Source organism: Taudactylus pleione, unplaced genomic scaffold, assembly GCF_031769625.1.
Source record: "Taudactylus pleione unplaced genomic scaffold, aTauple2 ptg000363l, whole genome shotgun sequence".
In the NCBI taxonomy this organism is placed as follows: Eukaryota; Metazoa; Chordata; class Amphibia; order Anura; family Myobatrachidae; genus Taudactylus; species Taudactylus pleione.
In genome coordinates this window covers 443724-467550 of record NW_028284764.1, presented here as the reverse complement: position 1 = coordinate 467550, position 23827 = coordinate 443724, and the positions used below count along the sequence as shown (strand labels likewise).

At 44.6% G+C, this 23827-nt stretch overlaps 1 protein-coding gene across 2 annotated transcripts in view; it reads left to right on the top strand.

Moving 5' to 3' along the window:
* The window catches only part of GALNT14 (polypeptide N-acetylgalactosaminyltransferase 14), a 613086-nt gene that overhangs the window by 394328 nt on the left and 194931 nt on the right, over positions 1 to 23827 (top strand). For both annotated transcript variants that reach the window (XM_088444427.1, XM_088444425.1), the window contains exon 3: positions 11063 to 11161. In XM_088444427.1, coding sequence (XP_088300553.1) covers positions 11063 to 11161 — 99 coding nt within the window. The remainder of the gene's footprint in view (positions 1 to 11062; positions 11162 to 23827) is intronic.

Sequence of the window (23827 nt, the reverse complement as noted above, 5' to 3'; positions counted from 1 at the left end):
CTTCTGAATTGGCTCAGTTATTCGTACATCATATATTTCGCCTGCACGGACTCCCAGCTGAAATTGTATCGAACCAAGGAGTACAGTTTGTGGCCAAATTTTGGAGAGCTCTCTGTTCCACTCTACAAGTTACAGTAAACGAAATTTCTCTACGGCCTATCACCCTCAAAGTAACAGAACTACAGAGGGGGTAAACCAGGATCTGGAGACCTTTCTAAGGATCTACATGTCATCCTCCTAAGATAATTGGTCTGACTCTCTTCCTTGGGCAGAGTTCGCACATAATTCTTCTTTCCACTCCTCATCCGGTCACTCACCATTCTATGTGGTTTATGGTCTCCATCCTAGAGTTCCTGAGTTCAAAGACCTGCCAATTTTTGATGTTCCTGCAGTTGACTCAACACTACGGAAATTCGCTCAGATCTGGACCCAAGTTCATGCTACTTTCCTCAAGACCTCTCAGCGATATAAAAAAGGGGCAGATAGAAAACGTAGACTTGTTCCCAAGATGCAAACAGGGGATCAGGTCTGGCTTTCCACCCGCAACCTACACCTCAGGGTTCCGTCCATGAAGTTTGCACCCTGGTTCATCTATCCTTTTTCCATCATCGAGGTCATTAAGCCTGTGGCTTACCGACTAAAACTCCATTCTTACCTCAAGATTCCTAATTCGTTACATATTTCCCTACTAAAACCTCTCATTCTCAAAAAATTCCTCAAAGTCCTACCATCACCTCCTAAGGTTCTCACTGAGAAAGGGGTAGAATTCGAAGTGAAACAAGTCTTGGACTCCCGTTTCCGATATGGATATTTACAGTACCTGCTGAATTGGAAGGGTTACGGCCCAGAAGAACGATGCTGGATTAATGCGGAGGATGTTCACGCTCCTATCCACATTCGCAAGTTCCATGCTTCTAATCCAGAGAAGCCTAGGAAGTGTCCGGAGTCCACCCGTAAAGGAGGGGGTGCTGTCACGACCAGAGGTGTTGTACCTGGCGGTTCGCAGTCTCTGCCTGTGTGGGTGCTTTGGCGCGGTCCTACCAGTGGGGGTGGTGGTGTCTGGAGGTTGGCGCGAGGTGCACGTGGTTGTTCCAAGGGTACATGCCATCTGGTGACAGGTGAGACTGGCAGCGCTGCCGAGCTGGGGACATCTGGGCGCCGCCATCTTGGTTTTGGGCATGTGACCTGAATAGGCCAATCAGGTGGGAGCTTCTGGCATGTGACTCTCAGCAGCCTATCATGCACTTTCCCATGGTACTTAAAGGTTTTCAGAACACCCTCTAGTTGCCAGTGCAACGTGTACACTTGTTCCCAGCTTCATTAATTGGACTCTGGCCCTGATTCAGAGCTGGACGCTCTGACAAAGCGCTCGCTCTGAATCAGGGCGGTCCCTCTGAATTTAAGAGCGGCCTCCTGGCCACTCGCATAGCTGTGGGTGACCACCCACAGCTATAGCGAGCGGCCAAAATGATGGTCGCAATGGTCAAGACCATCGCGACCATCGGGCTTGCGACGAGACCCTTGTGGTAGGGTCTCGTCTGCCGCAAGCCCAGGAGTGCTTTTGGCTCTATCAGAGCCAAAAGCACTCCCACTGACATCACTAGTGATGTCAGTGGGGCCGGCCCCAGACAGTAGGCGTTCCCATGCATGTGCACTTGGCCAACATTGACCCGCTTGCGAGCGCTCGCGACCGGGGCTGAATCAGGCCCTCTGTTTTCTCTGCCTAAACACCTGTTTCCAGCTTCATTAATTGGACTTAGTTTCCCTGCCAGTCACTTGTTCAGCCACACATCACTTGGATTTGTTTATTTTCTGCCAGTTTATATATTTATCACCGTTTCATGAATCGTAATACTCTTATTAAACCTGCTGCATTTCAGTACTGCAAACCCGTTCCAGTTTTCTCTCCTGCATCCACCCCGGGTTCAAAAAAATAATCCAAACCTGACAGCACCCTGCAAGTAAGTGCAAAGCCAAATGCAGGTGCTGTCGGACAGAGACGGTGCTGCCCCTTGGCCATGCGAGGTGGCACCGCACGCACACCCCTACTTACCACAATGGGGTACAATATGTGCAAAACTAAATTTTTGATCTCTTGCCAAATAAGCGACGAAAATAATAAGTACATGTGTTGCATCTATTATTCATACACAGGTAGAGCTGTTTCTCTGAGTGATTATCACACATTACATTATAATGCACAGTGATCAGTTATCCCCAGACGTCAGTAATACACTATTTGTAACAATCTGGCAGCCTCTCAATACTGTACATGATTTCCAATGTACGGCAACAGAATGGATAACGCCAAGAGGTGCAGCTTAACGCTGTTAAAATTAGACCTTCAAAATGATATAAATAGACTGTAAAATAGAGGTAGAACACAGCGTGCAATTGCCACGATCAGAGAAAAATGCTGGTAATAAAAAATAATGAGGCTTTGTCATTTAACAAATTATAAGCAAACGTCTTGACACATTTATTCGGCTATCAGCAAGCGCATAAGTAATTCAGCTAGTAAAAGTGATCAGTCGGGCATAATTGCATTTCCGCGGTGCAAATACATCATAATGATGAAAGTTCTGGGCAGAGACTATTTATTTATTGTAATCGCTGGACCAGACTTCCAGGTCTTGACAAGAAGGATTCTCAAGAATGAGTATAGTTCTGAAGGTAAAACCCTTGGTAAGGTGCTGTAGATCCCGGTGATCAGGTGTCCATAAATATACAGATAAACTTACATTTGGCGTCTTTAGCGCCTTCGGGCCAAAACAGCTTTAACCATACTTACTGACGCCCACTTGCAACTTCTTGCGGCAGCACATTTCCTTCTCGGTAACGCCACCAATGTAGGCACCATTGAAACTTGCACCAGCCCTTTGGCAGGCGCAATTTCTTCGTGTGAGTATGGCGTGCTGCGTGAGCGGTTGCGCATCTTTAGTCCCAGCCGCTGTCAGCGACACGTCCGCGTCTGCCTGGCCATCCACACTGTTCTATCACGAATATCTCCTGATTACCTTTCATTCCCAACCTGGCCCGCTGTCCCCGTACACTAGTATAGGGACCTAAATTCATCAAGCTCAGTCATAGGGATCATGGGGACAGATGATCTTTGGATCAGCTGCATCCAGACCAGAGCAATGTTGAATTATGTGAAAAACTATTCTTTCATTTCAAACGAGTACAATTCCTGGTAAGACTTTGGTATGACAGTAAATACAGCACAGGGCAGACACGTAACACGGTTGGAGTTGACCTAAGTACAGACTGTTTCTCTCATTCATGGACAACTTCAAGTGGCCCTTTTTGCGTGTCACGTCACAACTAAATCTTTTCACATTGACGTCAGGAGGAAAAACAAAAAAAACAACTGATGTTGTCTACGAGGCAATCTTATAAGACCTTGTTTAAAAAAGACTATCGCCGTAGCTTCAAAAGTGCTCCCGTGCGTAGTTGGGGCGGGGAGCTAGTATCTATATCTATATATCTATCAGCCCAAAACCTGCTCTCTCTAATGGCTGGCCACACCCCCTCTGGTGGCTGACTACACCCTCAAAACATGGGCCCCTATCACCGCATTCCCCCGGTGAGCCCTTTATGCCCCGGTATGATAGTGGTAATGTATCTTTCGGAATTTTTTATACGCTCAGAAACCAGACGCGTGCATAAAGTATAAAGCATAAAGCCCATTCACATGACCCCACGCATTTTGCACATATCATACTTTACAATAGGAGAGATGGATTGGGGTGGGAAGGGGCTCTCATGTAGGCAAAGTTCTACAAGGGCATGTTCACACAAATGTATCATCATTACACACTGATCTTGTCATAGACTAAGCGCATATGCTGCCAAGGTGGAACGTGCGCATCTTGATATGTATACAGCTCTTTATATATTCAGAAATATGCAACCTTTGCATTTACTGTATTATATATATGTTTTAGTAATTTTCAGTAATTTCTCCCCATTTTTCAACAGCCCCACTGTGACTTTAGTACCACCCCTTCATTAATACTTTATAATGCTTCTAATTATCTTCTCTATTTCTACTAATTATTATATTATAATAATAACAATAATGACTTCCCTCCCCCCGATTACACTGCGAGGCAGCCGAGATCGAGAGTCATCAGACCAGGCAACATTTTTCAGTCTTCCATTGTCCAGTGTGTTTGACCCTGTGCCCACGCTAGCCCGTTACCTGTTCTCTTAGCTGGCATTGTTGCCACTTTCTGGACCTCTTGACCACGGGCCTGATTCACAAGTGGACCCAAATGTCGACCACTGCTGCGTCTTTGCATGAAGCGGCCGTGCAACAATATGCGAATGTCGCAGGAGGCGCCTTGTGTAAAAAAAAAAAAGACGCCCACTGCCTGCTACTTGGATGCGCTTGCTGTGTGATTAACATCGCGACCACTGACTGCCGCATCGGACATCTGAGTAACCTCCTGGCTACGCAGGATGTCCAGCAAAACGATGCTGCAGGAGCCGGTAAAATTTATATCCGAGAACGTCGTGACTGACTAAGGCACGCCCCCAAAATGGAGATTTTACGCTACTGTTTTGAGAAATGCTCCCCGTCTTTTCCCCAAAATGCCTGCAGCATGTCAATAATACTGCAGTGTCCAGGGCACTGTGATTGGGGTTGCAGTAACATAGCAGCACATATACGCTATGTGGGCCTGATTCAGAGCCGGACGCTCTGACCAGAGCCCCCGCTCTGAATCAGGGCCCTCCTACCTAATATTGGAGCGGCCTCTTGGACGCTCGCATAGCTGTGGGTTACCACCCACAGCTTATGCGAGCGTCCATGATGATGGTCGCGATGGTCAAGACTATCGCGACCATCGGGCTTGCGACGACACCCTGCGGTAGGGTCTCGGTGACCGCAAGCCCTGGAGTGATTTTGGCTCTATCATTAGTGATATCATTAGTGATGTCAGTGGGGCCGGACCCAGACGGTAGGCGTTCCCATGGGAACGCCTCTGTCTGGGCAGCCACGCCCCCGGCACGCCCACCAAAGGGGGCGTGCTGTCACTCACAATCGACAGCACGCCCCCTTTGATGCAAGACCCCGAGCGACGGCTTCCCCGTCACTCGCCGGGTCTCGCGCATGCACACGACGGAGCAGCCTCCGTCGTGCGCATGCGCATTTGGGTACCATCGACCCGCTTGCGAGCGTCCTGCGCTCGCGAGCGGATCTGAATGAGACTCTGTGGCCCAAGAGCATGCAAAGTCCCAAAACCATAGGTAATTTGCACAGAAGATAGATTAATCAAAAGCGATCCACATTAAATAGGGCAGCAGTGGAACAATGGTGATTATCACAGATCACCCTAATACCAGCAAACAAATCAAAAAGATGTTCTATTTATAATTTTATTTGAACTCTTAGGATTTTTTATACTCATATTCACAGGGGTGTAATATAGCCACCTATGTCTGTTGGTGAATCCATCTAAGAGGGAATATACTACTTTTGGATATTGAACTGAATTTCTTTGTACATTTAAATACACTTTCTGAATTGTGTTTCATAGTGGAAAGAAAACTCCCATTAGGAGCGCATGGGAACATCTTTTTGATTTGTTTAATAGGTAATTTGCGCCTGAATCGGGACTGCGTGCGGGCCTGAATTAGGTCCCACGTACACTAGCGCACACGGGGGGGATTCTGAGTACCCAGAAACTCCCCATACGGACTGGAGAGCAGGCACCTCCTTCTTAAGCCCCGCCCCCTCACTGCAAAATCCAGTGATTCGCGGGTCAAACGGGGGGAGGCGGAGCCAATATGGTGTGATTCCATTATAATTGCATCATTTGGCTCTGCCCCCTCTCGATTGACCCGCGAATTGCGGCATTTTGTTGCTGGGGGGAGGGGCCTAATGACATAGTGCCAGCCTGCCAGGTCCCATCCTTATCGGGTCTACAACCCACAGCTGCTGCAAGGTAAGTGTGTGTGTAATGTATGTGTGACAGTAGGTATGCATGTTAGGCATGTGTGACATATGTATGTGTATACATATTTTGATTAGCTTTAAAGATTTACCTAATTAAAGGGACACCAAATTGTATACAATAATACACCATACGCAATACTCATTTTTGTATAGTATAATATTTGCTAGATTAATATATACTCCCATGCCACGCACAGATCTGTTACTAAACCTGTTTGTTTCTTTTGTCAAATAAATTGCTGTGTATAAGTTTACTCGCCAAAAAATAAATCTATTTAAATTATATTTTTTTCTACATACTTCCTCTGGGTGAATATGAGCCATAACCTTTGTAAGGCTGAAATGAGCATAGAGCAATAAACAGCCAGTTTACAGCGCTATTGCCATTTACCGGTTATATTGACTGAACCTATAAAACCAGCAGATATTATAATTAAATCGCTGCTGTGTTTAAAATTTAAGACTTTGAAGCATGAAAGTCATTGCTACACAAATGAAGTTATGAAGGTGATAAAATATTGAAAGAATTTCACTTTGTAAAAAAAATAAAAAATGAGAAGATGAATTTCGCTGCTCCATAACGCTGCTTTGATGTGAGGAAGGCGATTTTATGAAATTAAACTACAAAGCTTTAGTGTAGTGTAAAAAAGGAAAAAAAAAACTTTGATGGCTACACAACAGATATAATTGTTCATTGAACAAGGCTCTTAATCTGCCAAAGCAACAAGGATTTTTTTCTAATTTATTTTCACCCTGATATTTTCACAGAACGGCTCAACTTTACCCTGGACAAAAATGTGTGTGTGTGTATAATAAAAAAAAAATAAATAATAAAAAAAAAAATAATAAAAAATAAAAAAAAATATATATATATATATATATATATATACATATATATGACTTTGGTTTTATGCTAGCTCTGGTTGTTTGGACAATAAACACAGCCTCCTATGTATTTGTTTGTAATAGCATATTCTATCTCCTTAAATGATTAGCCTTATACGATTGGCTTGAAAAAGCTTCAATCATCTGAAGTGCATGCCTATATGATTGTGTTCATTTGATGTATGTAAATCAGTCATTCTTTGTAGCTTCATTGGTTAATATCCTCACAGAAGACTTATCTCTAGTTTGGATGTTTTGCTAGCCCAGTACTATTTAAACCCTGCTTGAAACCAGGAAATCCCCCTGATGAAGTCTTTGATGACTAAACGCTTTGGAGTATGGCCCGACATTCAAATAAGCACACTGGGTTCTATTCATCAGTATAGATCATTGTATATAGCGTTCAGTATCACTGCCGCTGGCAGCTATAATTAATGTTATACTGCCAGTATTTATCAATACCTGTCGGCGAGGTCAAATAGCATTTCCCTTCTCTGCAGTGCACTTTTCTGTGTTGCCGGTAGCCTAATGCTGCTACCGTCTCCCCTGGGTCACCACTATCGGTATTAGGTACCGTATCAATATTACCATATATAAACTAGGCTTTCCGATGCTTGATAAATATAGTTAAGCCCCTGTCTCCATAACGTCTATGGGGATGGTGGTAATTGACGATAAGTGGGTAAAGGACGGAGGAATCTCTGCTCTGGAATTATGGCCCGAAGCTGTTAAAAGCCCATTTTTCCTGGGATTTCACTGCTTCATGAATAGAGTCTACAGGATTATCTACAGTCTTACAGATGCAGTAGGATTGCCAGCGGCTCCATGTGCTGGTGGTAACCTGCTGATACTGCCATGCACTGGCCCAAGGATCCAAAGGATCCCTCTCCTCATTCAGTTGTTTAGCAGTGCTCCTCATAGTGACGGAAGAAGGAGGCATTTGGTGATCATGTTTGCATATGACATTAGCACATTGTTCATTGCTTAAATCAGTGGGTCCCAAACTTTTTAAAATCACGGCACCCTAGAGTATGGGCATTGTTTTCACGGCACCCCTAAGCCAAAAGTTTTTTATTGAGAAATTCAGAAAATACTGTAGTGAAGTAGTAAAGTGAAGTTGTGCTGACCGGTCATCCTTAGGGTCAGTTTTGTAGTGGTGGACAAGATTGCGCTTCTGCTTGTCCACATATTTACATTACATTGACCATAAATAAGTTGACTTCATGCTGGACCAACAACCTGAGGCACCCCTGCAAGTGTCCCAAGGCACCCCAGGGTGCCTAGGTGCACAGTTTGGGAACCACTGGCTTAAATATTGACCTGACTCTTCCTTTCTAGTTTTCTGAACTCTCTAGATAAGGTATGTTCAGAAAATATACGTTATACATGGTCCAGGTCCACCTACAAAGACTAACTATGTGACATTTTACAATTGCGTAGTCTGAAGTAAGCGTGGTACAATACTAAAGCCGGCAAACCAGATCTAGCCGCTATCACATTAACCGTCCATTTAAATCATTTTCACCTTTATTATTTCTCATTTTTTAGCCCCTAAGTTATGTTTTATTATTATAACTTATGACAGTTTGAGGACACTGGTGCTGTCTTCATATTAAAATGTCACAATTTAACATTTTTAGCTCATTTGTTTTTGCTGGGTATGTTAATGTGCTCCCTCCGCAAAATGTGCCAAGGGGGGATCAGAGCGACCGTTGAATTTATTTGCGGATATCTGCCACCTCCAAGATGGTGTAGAAAAAAATCTGACCGCGGTGTGAGCACTTCCAAGCAGAGTCTGCACCCTGTGAAGTGCATAGAAAAGATTCCTGGACTGCACACCCTGAATATTTCACACTTCACTTTTCTCATTATAGCGATGCACTGGGGTGACTCGGCTCTGCCGATTTAGGGGTGTCCTGCACTCTGGATTTGAACCCTAGTATGTTAGGGACCTACCCTACAGAGGTTACCTGGATATGGTGGGTAGGCCCATAACCTTGGCCATGATTATGCTAAAAACCTCTACTGATTGCAAAATTTGATTGCATAATGTATTGTATTTATATATAATTAGTAATTTGGAGTTGTGCACTTGTGATTTGTCTATTTCTGTGCCTGCAATAAGTCTCTACAGGTAGCACCTCCCATTATATATATTCAGGGTGTGCAGTCCAGGTATCTTTCCTATAAACTCCATTTAATGTGCTTCATTGCACACCTGAGGGAAAGGAGACGCCTTCAGCCTGGACTAGCACCCCTCCCCCATTGGTTTAAAAGCATGGAGTCTGGTTTGTATATGCACACTAGTAATAGGCACAATTTTAGGTAAATCCTTCAAGTTATATACTGTAGTGCAACTTTAGGTTGATTTTTGGGGCGTGGGTCCCCTGGATTGCTTTGGTTAGTCTGCCTCAGGGCATCACATTCTTCCATTTTTGCACAATTTTAACACTTTACTGTTTGTTTTTATTATATTGGTATTTTCTCCTTTCTATGCAGCCATAGCTGCTCTTACCTTCCTTACTTCACATTTCACACTTCACCTTTCTCATTATAGTGATGCACTGGGGTGGCTCAGCTGCACTGATTTAGGGGTGTCCTGCGCTCTGTATTTGAACTCTGGTATGTTAGGGACCTACCCTACAGAGGTTACCTGGATATGGTGGGTAGGCCCATAACCTTGGCCATGATTATGCTAAAAACATCTATTGATTACAAAATTTTATTGCATAATGTATTTATATATAATTAGTAATTTGGAGTTGTGCCCGTGTGATTTGTCTGTTTTTGACCCTGGTAAGTGCATAAAAACCTCTTGTGTCCGGACCACTCATCTCTAAACCTAACCATCCTCCTAGTAACTAACTTTACCCCTAGTCCCTAAGCATCTCCTCCAGCGGCCTTTCCCTAACCCCAACCATCTGGTGCCTGTAGAATGTCGACATTTCACGTTAACTTTGTGGACATGTTGACATTCTCCAGGTGCCGACATGTTCATAATTGTTGAAATGTTGACACAATAACTTTCAACATTGTATTAGCATTATGAATGTTGACAATCATTGTATATGTCGACATTATGACTAAGGTCTTTCAACATTGTGTTAGCATTATGAATGTTGACAATCATTGTATATGTCGACATTATGACTAACCCCTATATCCAGTTAAAATCATAAGAGAACACTCTAGATATCTAAGCATCACATGCTTTAATCTCACTCATGCGCCAATGACTACTGTATCGCATCAGGAGATACAATACAGGGGCACAAGAGGTCGCCGAAAGAGGGAGTCTGCACATTACATCGCAAGCAACTCTTATTTTGATACATTACAGTGCTAGCACATCCTGCCTTGCTACAATGACTCTTTGCAATGATATATAGGGCTTGACCACTGACCCCACTGTCTCTACTTCTTAAGGCATCCATATAGTAAACATATCTCACCCACAATGGGGCTGATTCACCTATGTACGGTATTGCACCTCTGCTTCCCTACCATACATGCTAATACCAGCAGGAAGGCGTCTGTGGGAAAAAGACGCCATTAGCCGGCATCACAGATACGAGTGCGTTTTCCGAGGATGCAGCATTCGGATCAACATCGCGACCATCAATCGCAATGTTTGTGGTGTTGCCCATTTCAGTAAACTGAAGCTACTTCAGATTGGCCGCCTCCGGCCTCTTGCGAGACCAGAAAATCTGCGTCCTCCCAGCGCACTCCCAGGAAACGTAGGTGACACGCCCCCTTTTTTCCATGAACGCAGGTAGGAGCCATCCCCTCCCCGCCCCCAAAATGTCAATCATGCAGTTGCTGGGGGGGGATTGTGAGCGATCACGCAGGACTCATTCTGCACTCGCGCAGGCGATACACCATCGGGTTTACGTACATTTCTGAATCAGGCCCTACGTTTGCTAAAGATCTCTATTATATGCGCACGTCTCTTACTGCATGTGTACAGAGATTTGTTGGCGCGGGTCTAGTATTATACGCTGACGCGGTTTAATAAGACTTGAACATAATTGTCGGTGAAAGTTCGCTTTTCTTGCAAAACTCATATGTAAATGTTTTCACTCCAAGCAATAAACTGTATATCGTCTCTGCTCTGAGATAAGCGGGATCTGTACTTGTCGCCAATGTACTTTTAGAAATGCAGAGTTCTGCCGTCGGGAAGTCTCTACTTATGCTGTAATTGCTTCTCTGTTTCAGATGTACGGAATTGCACTACTCACCAGATCTTCCACCTACAAGTATCATTATTACCTTTCACAACGAGGCTCGATCCACACTTCTGAGAACCATCAGGAGGTAAGGTCTCTCCTGCCACAGGAATGTGCCGTGTTCCGCTGAATGACTGAGTGCAATGTAAATTCACATCACACTTACACTTCTGCGGGCTGACATCGCAGGTTACCATCTGAAATGGTGCTAATTAAAACACCTAACGCAGCGCAAAAAGACAGGCAGCTTGGATGTAGCAGCGAGGGTAAGAGCTTATGAAAGGAGCCGGAGACCTTTTCCCCGTTGTGCTGTCTTATTTTCTGCACTGAAACATTTGCGCAATTAGTCTAAGATGAAACAACAATGGAAGACGATAGAGCAATCGTCAGATAAATACAGCGCTTTGGAAATTATGTTTTTCTGCAGGGTGGATGGAGGAGAGTTTTGCAGAAAATGTAAATATGCAAATTACTACAAAGTGCTGAGTCTTATTATTGTCGTGTTTCTCATGGTATAAACATATGGAGGAATGTAACATAATGTTCTGTGCATAAACATGCAATATAAGGCTGCAATCATACAGATATCGGATGTAATGCTGCATCCATACAGACATAGGGCCTGATTCAGAGGCGCTCGCTATTTGCGTGCGCTCGCTCTGAATCAGGGCTTGTGCGAGCGGCCTGGCGATGGTCGCGATTATCGCGACCATCGGGATTGCGGCAAGACCCTGCGGGAGGGTCTCGGCTCCCGCAAGCCCGAGTGGACTTTCTACTCTAATAAATACATATATCGGGTATAATGCTACATCCATACAGACATAGGGTATAATGCTGCCTTCAGAACACTTCCTCTAAGCATATCAGTCTCTGTGTTACACTTCAATTGCCACAGACATATTGTATCTGTATGCGGAGCTTCTCAATATATATATATGCAAACACACACAGACATACGCATGGAACCTGTTTCTCACACACTTGACTAAACCTAAAACTAGGTCGTCAGATAATAATTGCAAACGATCACATCCAATTATTTCACTTCGACAGCTGCATCTATACAGACACAGGGTATAATGTAAAAGTCGTAGCCGTCTGGACATTGAGAATGCGGACACGGACAATAGGTTGACAACCAATATGTTGACATTAAATTAGGTGGACATGGTTAAAATGTCAATATATTCAGTGTGTCAACCTATATAAAAAAAAGTCAATACTCTGGTGTCAACATGATAATTGTTAACATTATGAATGTGTCAACATTTTAACCATGTCGACCTAAATGCATGCCGACATATTGGTTGCAGACCTAATGGCCATGTCAATCTTCTGGCTATTGACATTCAGACATTCATGTCGGCATTCTGAATGTCGACAAGCCGGACGAATACCTATAGATGAGACTAGTCCTTTAAAACATTTTTCTTCAGCATCATTTTGTTTTAAAAACTCATATTCGTGAATATTGCATTAGTACTTTGATTAAGTGAGTGCTGAAATGAAATTAGGGTTAAAGGAAAAAGTAATTCAATTCTTATGGATGACTGAACTATGATTAGATTTCACTTAACAGTCATCTATTATTTTTCTAACGTGCACATTTCTGTAATAAAAAAAAGGCACAATTCTAAGTGAGAACTGCAGTGCCAGGCTTTTATTTCCTTTTTTACCAAGCGGATCAAACATGGGACAGGCTGATGTACGAAGGAAAGGACGGCACTCACACATTACAATGGTATCTTCAACACATGAAAGCTTTTTACATATTGGACTATTGCGCCTGATTCAGCACGGATTGCAATTGCGATCGCAGCTCCGTAATCGCACGCAGGTCTGCTGCGAAAATACGCTGTCTGCCACCGCTCAGCCAGCATAGAGACGCCCACTACCGCTTTCTCACATCCATAATACCTCACAGTCCTGTGTACACATCGGTAACAACGGACAATTACAGCAGCTCTGACCTGTCTCGGAAGCTGCGTATACCGTCTCAGTGGCTAAATTTATGCACGGCCATGCAACGGCGTTCAAAGGGACGGGCACGCCTGCGCTTCACCAACCACTCAGTGGCAAACCTAGGATTTTGAAAGGGGGTTTCCAAACTGACCGAAAAATGTTATATATATATATGTCCAGTAACGGAGTGCCTTTACACTATACTGGGGATTATATATATATATATATATATTTTTTTTTTTAATGGACAGTTCAGCATTGCACACACAATGACACAGACACGTACACACACTGACACATAAACTGACAAAGACTACACACTGACAAAGACTGCACATTGCACACACACACGCTGACAAAGCCTGCACACTGACACATAAACTGACAAAGACTACACACTGACACACACTGACAAAGACTACACACTGACACACACACACACTAACAAAGACTACACATTGCACACACACTGACAAAGGCCCTCATCTGCGCATGCGTACGGTTTTTAGTACGCATGTGCGAACCAATCAGTGTGGCCAAAAATCGTTTGTTCGCTATATAGCGAGTGCCTGCTATTTTGAGTGACAGGAGGAGGCGTATGTGGGTGGTAACAGGGGAAGGTGCTTGAAAACGGGGAGTGGAGATCAGAACGCAGGCGTGCTTAAAGGTCAAAATGGGCGTTTTATGGGTGTGCATAATTAATCCAGCAGCGTCATTGACCACGTCACTGGGTTATTTTAAACTCAGAACTGCTCGCAAAATAGCGGTTGAAAAAACCAACCACAAGAATAGCGAGCAGTTCATACGCTGTACGATGTACTCGATTAATCTAATAAATAGCGGACATGACGTATGGTGCGAGCGGCCAGGGGGCGTTTTTATCATATAAACGAGCGTATGTTTTGCTCGCTCGTTCAGACTTAGAGGTGTGAACAGACCGCAATGTGCGAACGGTTCATTTGCATAGCCACCCCTTGTTTTTGAACGAACGAACGCAAATAGCGAACGGCTCTGAATGAGGGCCAAAGACTGCACACTGACACACACTGACAAAGACTACACATTGCACACACACACTGACAAAGACTACACACTGACACACACTGACACACACACACACACTGACACACACTGACACACACTGACAAAGACTACACATTGCACACACACACTGACAAAGACTACACACTGACACACACTGACACACACTGACACACACTGACAAAGACTACACACTGACACACACTGACAAAGACTACACACTGACATACACTGACAAAGACTACACACTGACACACACTGACACACACTGACACAGACAACGCAGCGCTCACCTAAAAAACACGAATGCAGACCCAAAATACAAGTAGTTAAATACAAACAGCAGCCCCCTCCCCCGGCATATACACGCAGCAGTCATAAGATCCTCCCCCCTCCCCCCCGCCGGCATGTACATACAGCAGTCATCCTAGCAAATATTATCCCCCCTGTACCCCCACCTACGTTGTGCGGCTCCGGGACTCGCTGCGCTGGCACTAGTAGATAGTGTCCCGACGGCAGACGCGCACTCACATTGCCGATCACAGTGCCGCAAAATAACTGGGAGGGGCTTGCGCGCTGCAGCTCCCCCTACAGCCAGCCGAGGCACTGTCTCCTCACAAAAAAAAAAGAAATAGTGTTCAGCTGGTCGCTGGGCCGTCGACGATGGAGCAACGGGAAGGGGGATTTCTAGGTACTCGGAAACCCCCCTGCGTGCGCAGGAGCCACTCCCCCGTAACCACCCCCCAAACACTCACGTCCTGTCACTCACTCTGCGATGGGCTCCTATGTGCGTAAATGCAGTGCGATCGCAACGCATGCGCAGTGCAGTGCATATGCATGCCTACATGGACAGCCCCTTGGTGCCAAAATTTCTTCTCGATCATTCATGATCCAAGGTATTTTGGATGTGCTGATACTTTTAATAGGTACTCTAATTCAGTTTACCAAAATGCCCATTCGGGCTAGAGTTTACCTCTCCTTTTACTGTTAGAAGTTTATATATTGCTTTATGAGGTTTGTGTTTATCCTTTTTATCTGTTATTTTTATGCTATTATGTTGTGTTAGTTATATATATTATATGTTTTTGTTGTTTGTTGGTGGGTTTATGGTGCCACTAGTGTTACTTTGGGCCTTGCTCCAATTTGCCTGAACCGGTTGACCAGTGCGGCTGTTTTCTAGTTTAACTGTTTTGGTTCAGAATAGTATTACATACAGGACGTATAATGTTAGCTCTTGTTTTTATTTGTTTTTAATCCCATCCTTCCCTTTCCCCATTCACTTTCCCTCTGTGTTGGTCTTCTTTCTAGGGTTACTTTTTTTGTTGATCTCCTCCGTTCGCTGTGGTTGCCCCATTGTGTACATTTAGAAAATGTTCAATATTAACACATTGCGGTAGAACACTCCTGAGATGCGGTACTTGGTCACTGCAGTTGTCTTGCTCTGAACGAGCGGATATAATCAGGGGACACAGTTTTGCTCAGATTCTGGACCTCATTCAGAGCCGCTCGCAAAATGCTCTGAATGAGAGCGGCCGCTTCTCTGTAATGAGCCGGCCTCCTGGCCGCTCGCTAAGCTGTGTGTGACCACCCACAGCTTTAGCGAGCGGCCAGGTTGATGGTCGCGATGGTCAAGACCATCGTGACCATCAGGACTTGCGACGAGACCCTTGTGGTAGGGTCTCGTCTGCCGCAAGCACCAGTGAGCTTTCGGCTCTAATAGAGCCGGAAGCTCACCACTGACATCACTTGTGATTCCAGTGGCGCCGCCCCCAAACGGCAGGCGTTCCTCCCTCCCACCCCGCCTACAAAACGGTGCGAGCTGTCGATCACCATCAACAGCCGTCCCTTTTGTAGTGAGCCCCGGAACGAGAGAATTTCTCTCTCGCTCCAGGGCTTGCACATGCGCAGTGCGGCCGCTGCGTGTGCGCAGGGCCTCAACATCGACCCTCTTGCGAGCGGGTCTGAATGAGACCCTCTGTCCCTAGCTATCCCAACTATTACTATCCTACCACGTTTGCTATAGCAACAATAGTGAGGTTAAGTATTGCTGTTCTTTTCTGCTCCTAGACTGCCCATCTCGGAGGTCTCATAGGCAAACGCAGGGGGGGTTTCCGTCTGCCTGGAAACCCCCCTCCCCAGTCCACACCATGACCTCAATAGAAATAGTAATGTAATAGAATTTTACTAGTGCTGCATTTTCTTCACAGTATCACAAATGAAATAATTAGCACCACCTGTGGATCTTTTAACATGCATTAGTCAGTAATAAATAACCTGTGCACCAACTAGGAGATCTGGAAAACATTCACTGTTAGGGATGTGCTGCTATAGAGCCCAATATGTACATATATGTCCAGGGCAGTGCTAGGTTATTCTGCTTCTCCCCCAGACTTGCTCTAATACTCTGGAATGGTGCACACATCTAAAATAAAAACATTCAGCTCAGGCAGGATGGCCCTACTGCCGCATTTAATGGATTACTATGATCGCTGGTCCTGTATATGCTGGAATTATGACACACAATACCCTTTGTATGACGCATATTAAAGCTGGTTAAGTTCTAATTCTACCCTCTACATGAACTGGCCACACTCACTCTAAAATCAGGCATTTGGAAACCCCCCTCTAGAAATCCTGCGTTTGCCACTGGGTCTCCACTACTCAATTCAGTGAGGCGAGAAGTTTTTCGTATAAATGTTATATATTTTCTGAGGACTTTACTTTGCTTCCCCTTTTAGGCACGTAATAGAGAACAGACAGTCGTTTTGCCCAAGTTTTAAGAAAAATCTGGTACAGGTTGAGTCTCCCATATCCAATATTCTATAATACGGAATATTCCGAAATACGGAATTTTTTGAGCACGACCAAGATATTGATATCTTTGCTTTCTGATGGTTCAGTGTACACAAACTTTGTTTACGGCACAAAAAGATTAAATATATTGTATAAAATTACCTTCAGGCTTTGTGCATAAGGTGTATATGAAACATAAATGAATTTTGTTTATGTACACAAACTTTGTTTGATGAACAAAATTATGAAAAATATTGTATAGTATTACCTACAGACTGTGTATATGAAACATAAATATTCTGTGTTTAGACTTGGGTCCCATTACTAAGATATCTCATTATGGTATGCAAATATTCCCAAATATGAAAATATCCGATATCCAAAATACTTCTGGTCCCAAGCATTTTGGATATGGGAGACTCAACCTGTATCTTGATTCTGAGTCAAGATTTCAACTGGCCAGTGGACTCGCTCTTAGATACTTCCAAGGGCCATTCTCGCACCTCCAAGTACATTTCTGAACTATCAACTGATTGATTTGTCGCACCCCATCAAGTTTATAGTAGGCTTGATTATTTTTTTCAAATAATTTCTTCAATTGGTACTGCGACTTGGTCAGACCACTCCCTGGGGTTCATCTCGGTTGTGGTTCTCCCCACTCAACTCCTCACAGTTGGTCTTGATGGCTCAAAGACCCCATTTACAAGGGTGAATTGTTGGTCGCCATGGATGAGTCCATTCTCCATAACTTTACCCCATATGTCTCTATTTGGCAGGCAAACTTCCCCCGTAACCACGAGAACAGTTGATGAAAGTTGTATTACCGGCATCGTAAATCCAGGGGCAGGGCCAAGATGACGCGATTCAGTGTGAATTGCATCATCGCCTGCCTCTACCACTCACTTCACTCTGGAAGTTGGTGGTCACGGCCAGGGGGTGGCTCTGAGAGACTTGCAAATTTTCTGGAGCCTCCCGGCCGTTCCAGGATATTAGGCAAGTATGCTATAAGCTGGAGACGCCAATATGCAATTAGCAAATCAGCTACATAGTAACGCCCATCACTTTGCCGCCCCATTTCTTATACCATCTGTCCCAAATGCAGCAGCGCCATTGTGCGTACTCAATGGACTCAGTGTAACGCGTGCGTCGTAGGGGTTTATCAGGACATTTTGTGGCAAATACTTGCTCTACTATGTGAACAACGGCGTTGCATGCGAATTGCGCAAACTTCTGAATCAGGCACTTTTAGAATTAATAGCCTGAGTTGTGATTCAGCCCCCACCCCAATTGTTCTAAATTATTATGCTTCTCAGTCTAAGGGGCCTATTCATTAAACCTAAAAATTCAATGGAGATAATTAGCTTTAGAACTCTCATGGAGTTCTAGCTAATTATAGGTGGGATTCATCATTCCACCTCTCCATAAGTATCTATTCCGAACAGCTGTCATTTTTTGCAATGACAGCTTTTCGGGAAATAGATACTTTTCCTGCCTACACTACCTTATCGCATCTGGAAACAGTGCTGCGCATGCGCTGTTACATCTGTAAAACCAGCGCATGCGCAGCACTGCCTACAGATGCGTTAAGTTTGTGTACCCCCCTACCACCCTACCCCCCTCCCCCCTCCGCTCACCTTCCCCCCCCCCCCCGACTTACCTGTCCACGCAGCAGCCTCCGGCTCCGTCCTGCTGGTCTGTCATGTGGTTTCCCAGCAGACCACATGACAGATTAGAAAAAAAATAATAATTTTTTTTCTTTTTCTAAACTTTCTTGTGCTCTGCTGGGGAGCACACATGTCCGACCAGCCTCCGGAGCCTGAGGACGGAGCAGAGCGCCGGAGGGACTCGTCGGGGGACCTGCACACGCTGATACAGGTAAGTGGATTCTACTATTCGCCACCTCACAGTGGCGAATAGTAACTGCATCAAATTCCGAAAATTTATAATTTTCGGAATTCGATGAATACCACAATTTCCACATCCCCATACTAATACTAATGTACTAATGTATGGGGAGTGTGGAAATTAACGCAGGGGGACTTAGCAAGGAGATATCTGTGATATCTCCTGTGTTAAGTCTGTTCATGAATACCAAAATAACGTTATTTAAGGAAAATGTCCTTAAAAACGTTATTTTAGTGTTGATGAATAGGCCCCTTACTGTGATGTAGTAATACATAAAAATGTTTATGTAGTTTCTTTGCCAGAATATTGACAATACTTATATTGTTTTGTTATTTCAACAGCCATATTTGTTTTATGTTCAAAACGCAGTTTTCCAAGTACAATCGTATAGAATCAGGTGGTGAAAAATGCATTTTGTTATTTTAAGCATCGTTTTCTCATTCCCTGCATAGAATATCCCTATGTGTTTGTTACATTTCTACGCTTTCCACTGATAACATTACGGGACCCTCATATTTCATTTGTCCTTCCCATTGGCTGTGACCAGCGTCCTTGAGCGGTGATTTCCTGCAGGTCCTTATGCGCGGTCTGGACAGTAACTCTTCGCCGCGCTGTCAGACAGTAATAGCTCTTCCTCTGTTGCCCTTGAAGAGGTAAATTTTATTCTGCTCTGATAACATTGTTATATTGTTCACTGACTGGGAAACTGACGCACATTCTATAGCAATTCCCTATGTCCTGTTTCTATTATTTTTGAGATGCCCATACTAAGGGATGGTCAATCAGTCCAATGTTTCAATTACCTTTTTGCCCTTTTCATTTCTAGCGTTAGATGTATATATATTTCTGCTGAAATGGTATACAGTATATATACAGTCCATTTATAATATGGTTGATAATCAGGCTCTTTTCAGTCTATATTTTTTTTTGCAGGTTCATTGCAGTCTCTAGTTTCGAGCCTGATGAAAAACATGTGGATACTTTAATAAGTAAGGGGCCAATCCATCAAACGATAAATGGCCCGGTAACCATGCGGGAATGCTAGTTTCCGCTTATTTAAGTTACCAGGCCATTCATCATCGGGGGTCCGATAGCACCCTTGGTGTTCAGCAAACTCCGAAAACTGAAAATTTTCGGAGTTTGCTGCCGTGAACAAGCGCCATCTTCAGACAGTGCTTGTTCTTGGATCCCCGCTCCTTCTTATGGGAAGGAGTTCCGGGGAAGGTGAAGATCCCTCCGCCGCCTCCTCACTACCTCCCCGGCGGCTGTGCGCATACGTGCCTCAGGTCAGGTATGCATAGCCGGGCCGATGGGGAGGAGGTAAGTAACGCAGCTACATCTGTAGCTGCGATACTAACCACGGGGACAGCTGCTTTTTGGAGCAATTGTCCCCTCACCAGAACAATGATGGATTGCTCTGGTATAATCTATCCCCCGCTGCGAGTTGGATACTTAAGTATTCCTCGCAGCGAGTTCAATACTTCATCATCGGAGGCCATACAGCCTTCAGTGATGAAAAGGCCCCTAATTCATTCTTTTCAGAGGATTCAAATCTGTTTCTGAATATTTACATTTATTAAATTGTTATAAGCACAATAATTTTGATAGACGCTGTAAAGACAAATACATGGGTCATCCACGAACCAGGATCAATGTGAGACGGGGATATATTTAGGGCCTCATTTATCAATGAGTTTTAACATTCGCAACGAGTGATAAAACTCGTTGCATGTGATAAATGTTGCTCCAGCCAATCGGCTCCCAACTGTCATTTTTCAAACACATTTATCGTCGAGTTTTATTGTGACTGATAAAACTCGTTGATAAATGTGGCCCTTAATGTGTAGAGGAGCCTATTTGATCACCAGGAACAAACTTCTTCTCCTCTGACAATTTCCCCCTCTCTTATAGCCCATTCTTTTTAGCTGAGTATTAGCAGAGTCAGGGCTCGTAACAGTACACTGAGCCCTGGGAGTACTGATGGTGCGTGCTGGATTGGTAACGTGTGCAGCAAATGTGCTGGTGGCGTTTAGTCCACACGTGAGACAGCTTAACCCGTTCTTAGGTTTATTAACCAGGCAGAAATACTGATGGCTGTAGACACAGGGATAAAGTGTCACAGCCAGGGTTTCTCGGCATGGTGGTCCCTGGGTATTACCTGTGAGGTCATTGTGGCGAGGGGTCTCTGGCAGCAGTGCTGGTGTTTGGCGAGGGGCATTGGCTGCGCGCGGTTCTGTGCGGGCACATTGTCACTGAGGCCTGGTGGTGTTTCCGTTACGTTTGGCATGGGCGCCGTCATCTTGCCTCAGGTCATGTGATTCTAGCTGTCCAATCCTGGTGGGTCATGTGCTCTTTCCAGCCAGTCACAGCGCGGCACCTGGTATTTAGGAAGGTCCAGAGCCTTCATTCATTGCCAGTGCAACGTGTTTCTCAGCTGCGGCTGAGAGAGAGTACCTGTGCCTTACCTGTCTGCCTGGAAGCACTCCTAGCCTCTTACCTTGCCTGCTCAAACCTGCTGGACTCACCCTGCACCCTCCATTTACCTTTTCCCTGCCTGAGTACCTGAACCTGCTGTTTCCCTGCACCTTGCCTCACACTCTAACTCCCAGCTGGACTTCATTACCTCTGCCTGCATTTCATTACAGCTCACCAAACCTGCATACTGGACATTTCCTGCCTGTCACTATCTGGACATTCCCCCATTTGCATCACCACAGTTATCAAGTGCACTTTAGTGCTAAACCTGGACTTTTTCTTTTGCCATTCCCATGTCTGCTAAATCACTTATTAAAAACTCCACTTTTTTATTTAAATCTGCTCCTGTCACCAGTCTGGGTCCACAACAAACCCAGACCTTCACATAAAGCAGGTACAATATAACCATACTTACCTACTTTTGAAAAAGCATTCCAGGGAGATTGTGATTGCTACACCTATGAGCGTGGTGGTAAAGTACTGCTACATCTGAGAGGCTTGCCGTAAAATTTATTTACATCCAAATGTAAATGAGCCCGAAAGCAGTTAGTAAGATCTATTTGTTGATGAACACACACTGATACTTTTCAGAAAATGCATGTAGCCATAGGGATCATTGGACCTTATTCAGTGTCGGTCGGAAGCACCGATGCACTCGTAACTGACTTGATGGTTAGTCCTGCGCACACACAGCGGCCGCACTGCGCGCGTGCAAGCCCTGGAGCGACAGAGAAACTCTGTCGCTCTGGAGCTCGTTACCAAAGGGGCGGCTGTCGATGTTGATCGACAGCTTGCCCCGTTTGGTAGGCGGGCCGTGGGTGGGTGGTTTCCAAAATGGAGGCGTTCCTTAACGAACGCCTACCGTTTTGTGGGCGGCCGCACTGACATCATCAGTGATGCCAGTGGTTAGCTTCCTGCTCCATCAGAGCAGAAAGCTCCCTGGGGCTTACGAGTGCCAAGACCCAACCTTAGGGTCTGGTCGTAAGCCCCGATGGTCGCGATGGTGATCACCATCGCGACAATCAACCTGGTCGGCCGTTAAGCTGTGGGTGGTAACCCACAGCTTAACTAACGACCAGGAGGCCGCACTTCAAAAAAGTAGCAGCCACCTTCATTCAGAGAGAGCGATCGCTTCTTACGATCTCCTTTGAATGAGGGCCATTGTGCCTTATAACCAATGCAGGGAAATGTTACTAGCCACCGGGAGGCTTGCCTACTTTTACGGGGGGCCGGGAGTGGCACCCTATTTTCGGGAGGTTCCCGGCCGAATCGGGAGGGTAGGCAAGTATGATGTGTATATACATTATATGTACTGTATTGTATGTACATGCAAAACAAACAAACCATAAGATAGTATTATTGAAACCTTATACATTTACAAAATACCTTATTCTGAGGAAACATCTGAATTTGCAGCAACTTTAGCACAATATCATTTAACCAACTAGTACAATGCAAGATGCCATTATGTGTCAAAAAATATACTGACAGTTTGACAGCCAAAAGGCTTAATAAGGGAAGGATAATAATTTGACATGTTGGACATAATTCTACTACTTGAATTTTCTCAATTTAAATTAATTTAGTGTATATTCATGGCAGGTCCCTGCACTGTGTGTATTGTATTGCTGTCCCCAACAGCAGGTAAGCGGTTAATTGTCATATTAGTAGAATGTCAGACACATTGCTTGTCTAATCACAAATAACCTTTCACAAGACCCAAGAGTACCGGTAGACACGGCCAGGAAATTACCTAATTAAATGCCTTCCCCTGGACATAATGACATTTCAAAATGGAATTTATTTTTTATTTTTTCCATCAGATTTAAGTGATAATTTCATACAAAACGGAAATTCAGATTTGGGTGGAATATCTTATTAAAAAGAAAGTCTCAAATGGTTACAGTACTTACCTGTGGTCTAGCATTGAATCTCTCCAACTTGGCGCCACTGACAACATGATGTCTGCAGGGCTTTGCCAAAATAAATGTAGCAAATAGTTGACATTGGGGGAGACGTCTTGTATCTTGAATACCATATAAGAAGCTGCTCAGTGCACTCCTCCAGTCCCTGAGTATCAATTGTATTCTACACAGGTGCTCCCACTCCAGAACTATGCTGTCCAGTATAGTTTGCTTCCAGTGTTGTTTTGACTCTGGTGTTCGATTCCTTGACAATTACACAGGGCCGCTACCTGGACCCTGGCAGAGTAAAGTCCATATCCTCTTGTGGGGATTGCTGGTGAAGTCCGGTGGAGGTCTTAGATTCTGCACCAGGGTATTTGGTTGAGCCAATTCCACTTGTTTACATTTATCATCTGCGTGGGTGTGTGTGTACTCTGATACACTTGCTGTCTGTTTTGAGTTCCAGGGTTATTGCAATATACTCTGTGTATCTCATTGCTTGCTAAGTGGTGTTCCCACAGTGCCAACACATCTGTACCTCTCATTGCACGCCACACGCTGTTCCCACAGTGCCAACCCATCCGTACCTCTCCTTGCACACTATGCACTATTCCTACACACCTCCATATAAATCTATTGCACACTACATGTTGCTCAAACAGTGCCAGCACTTC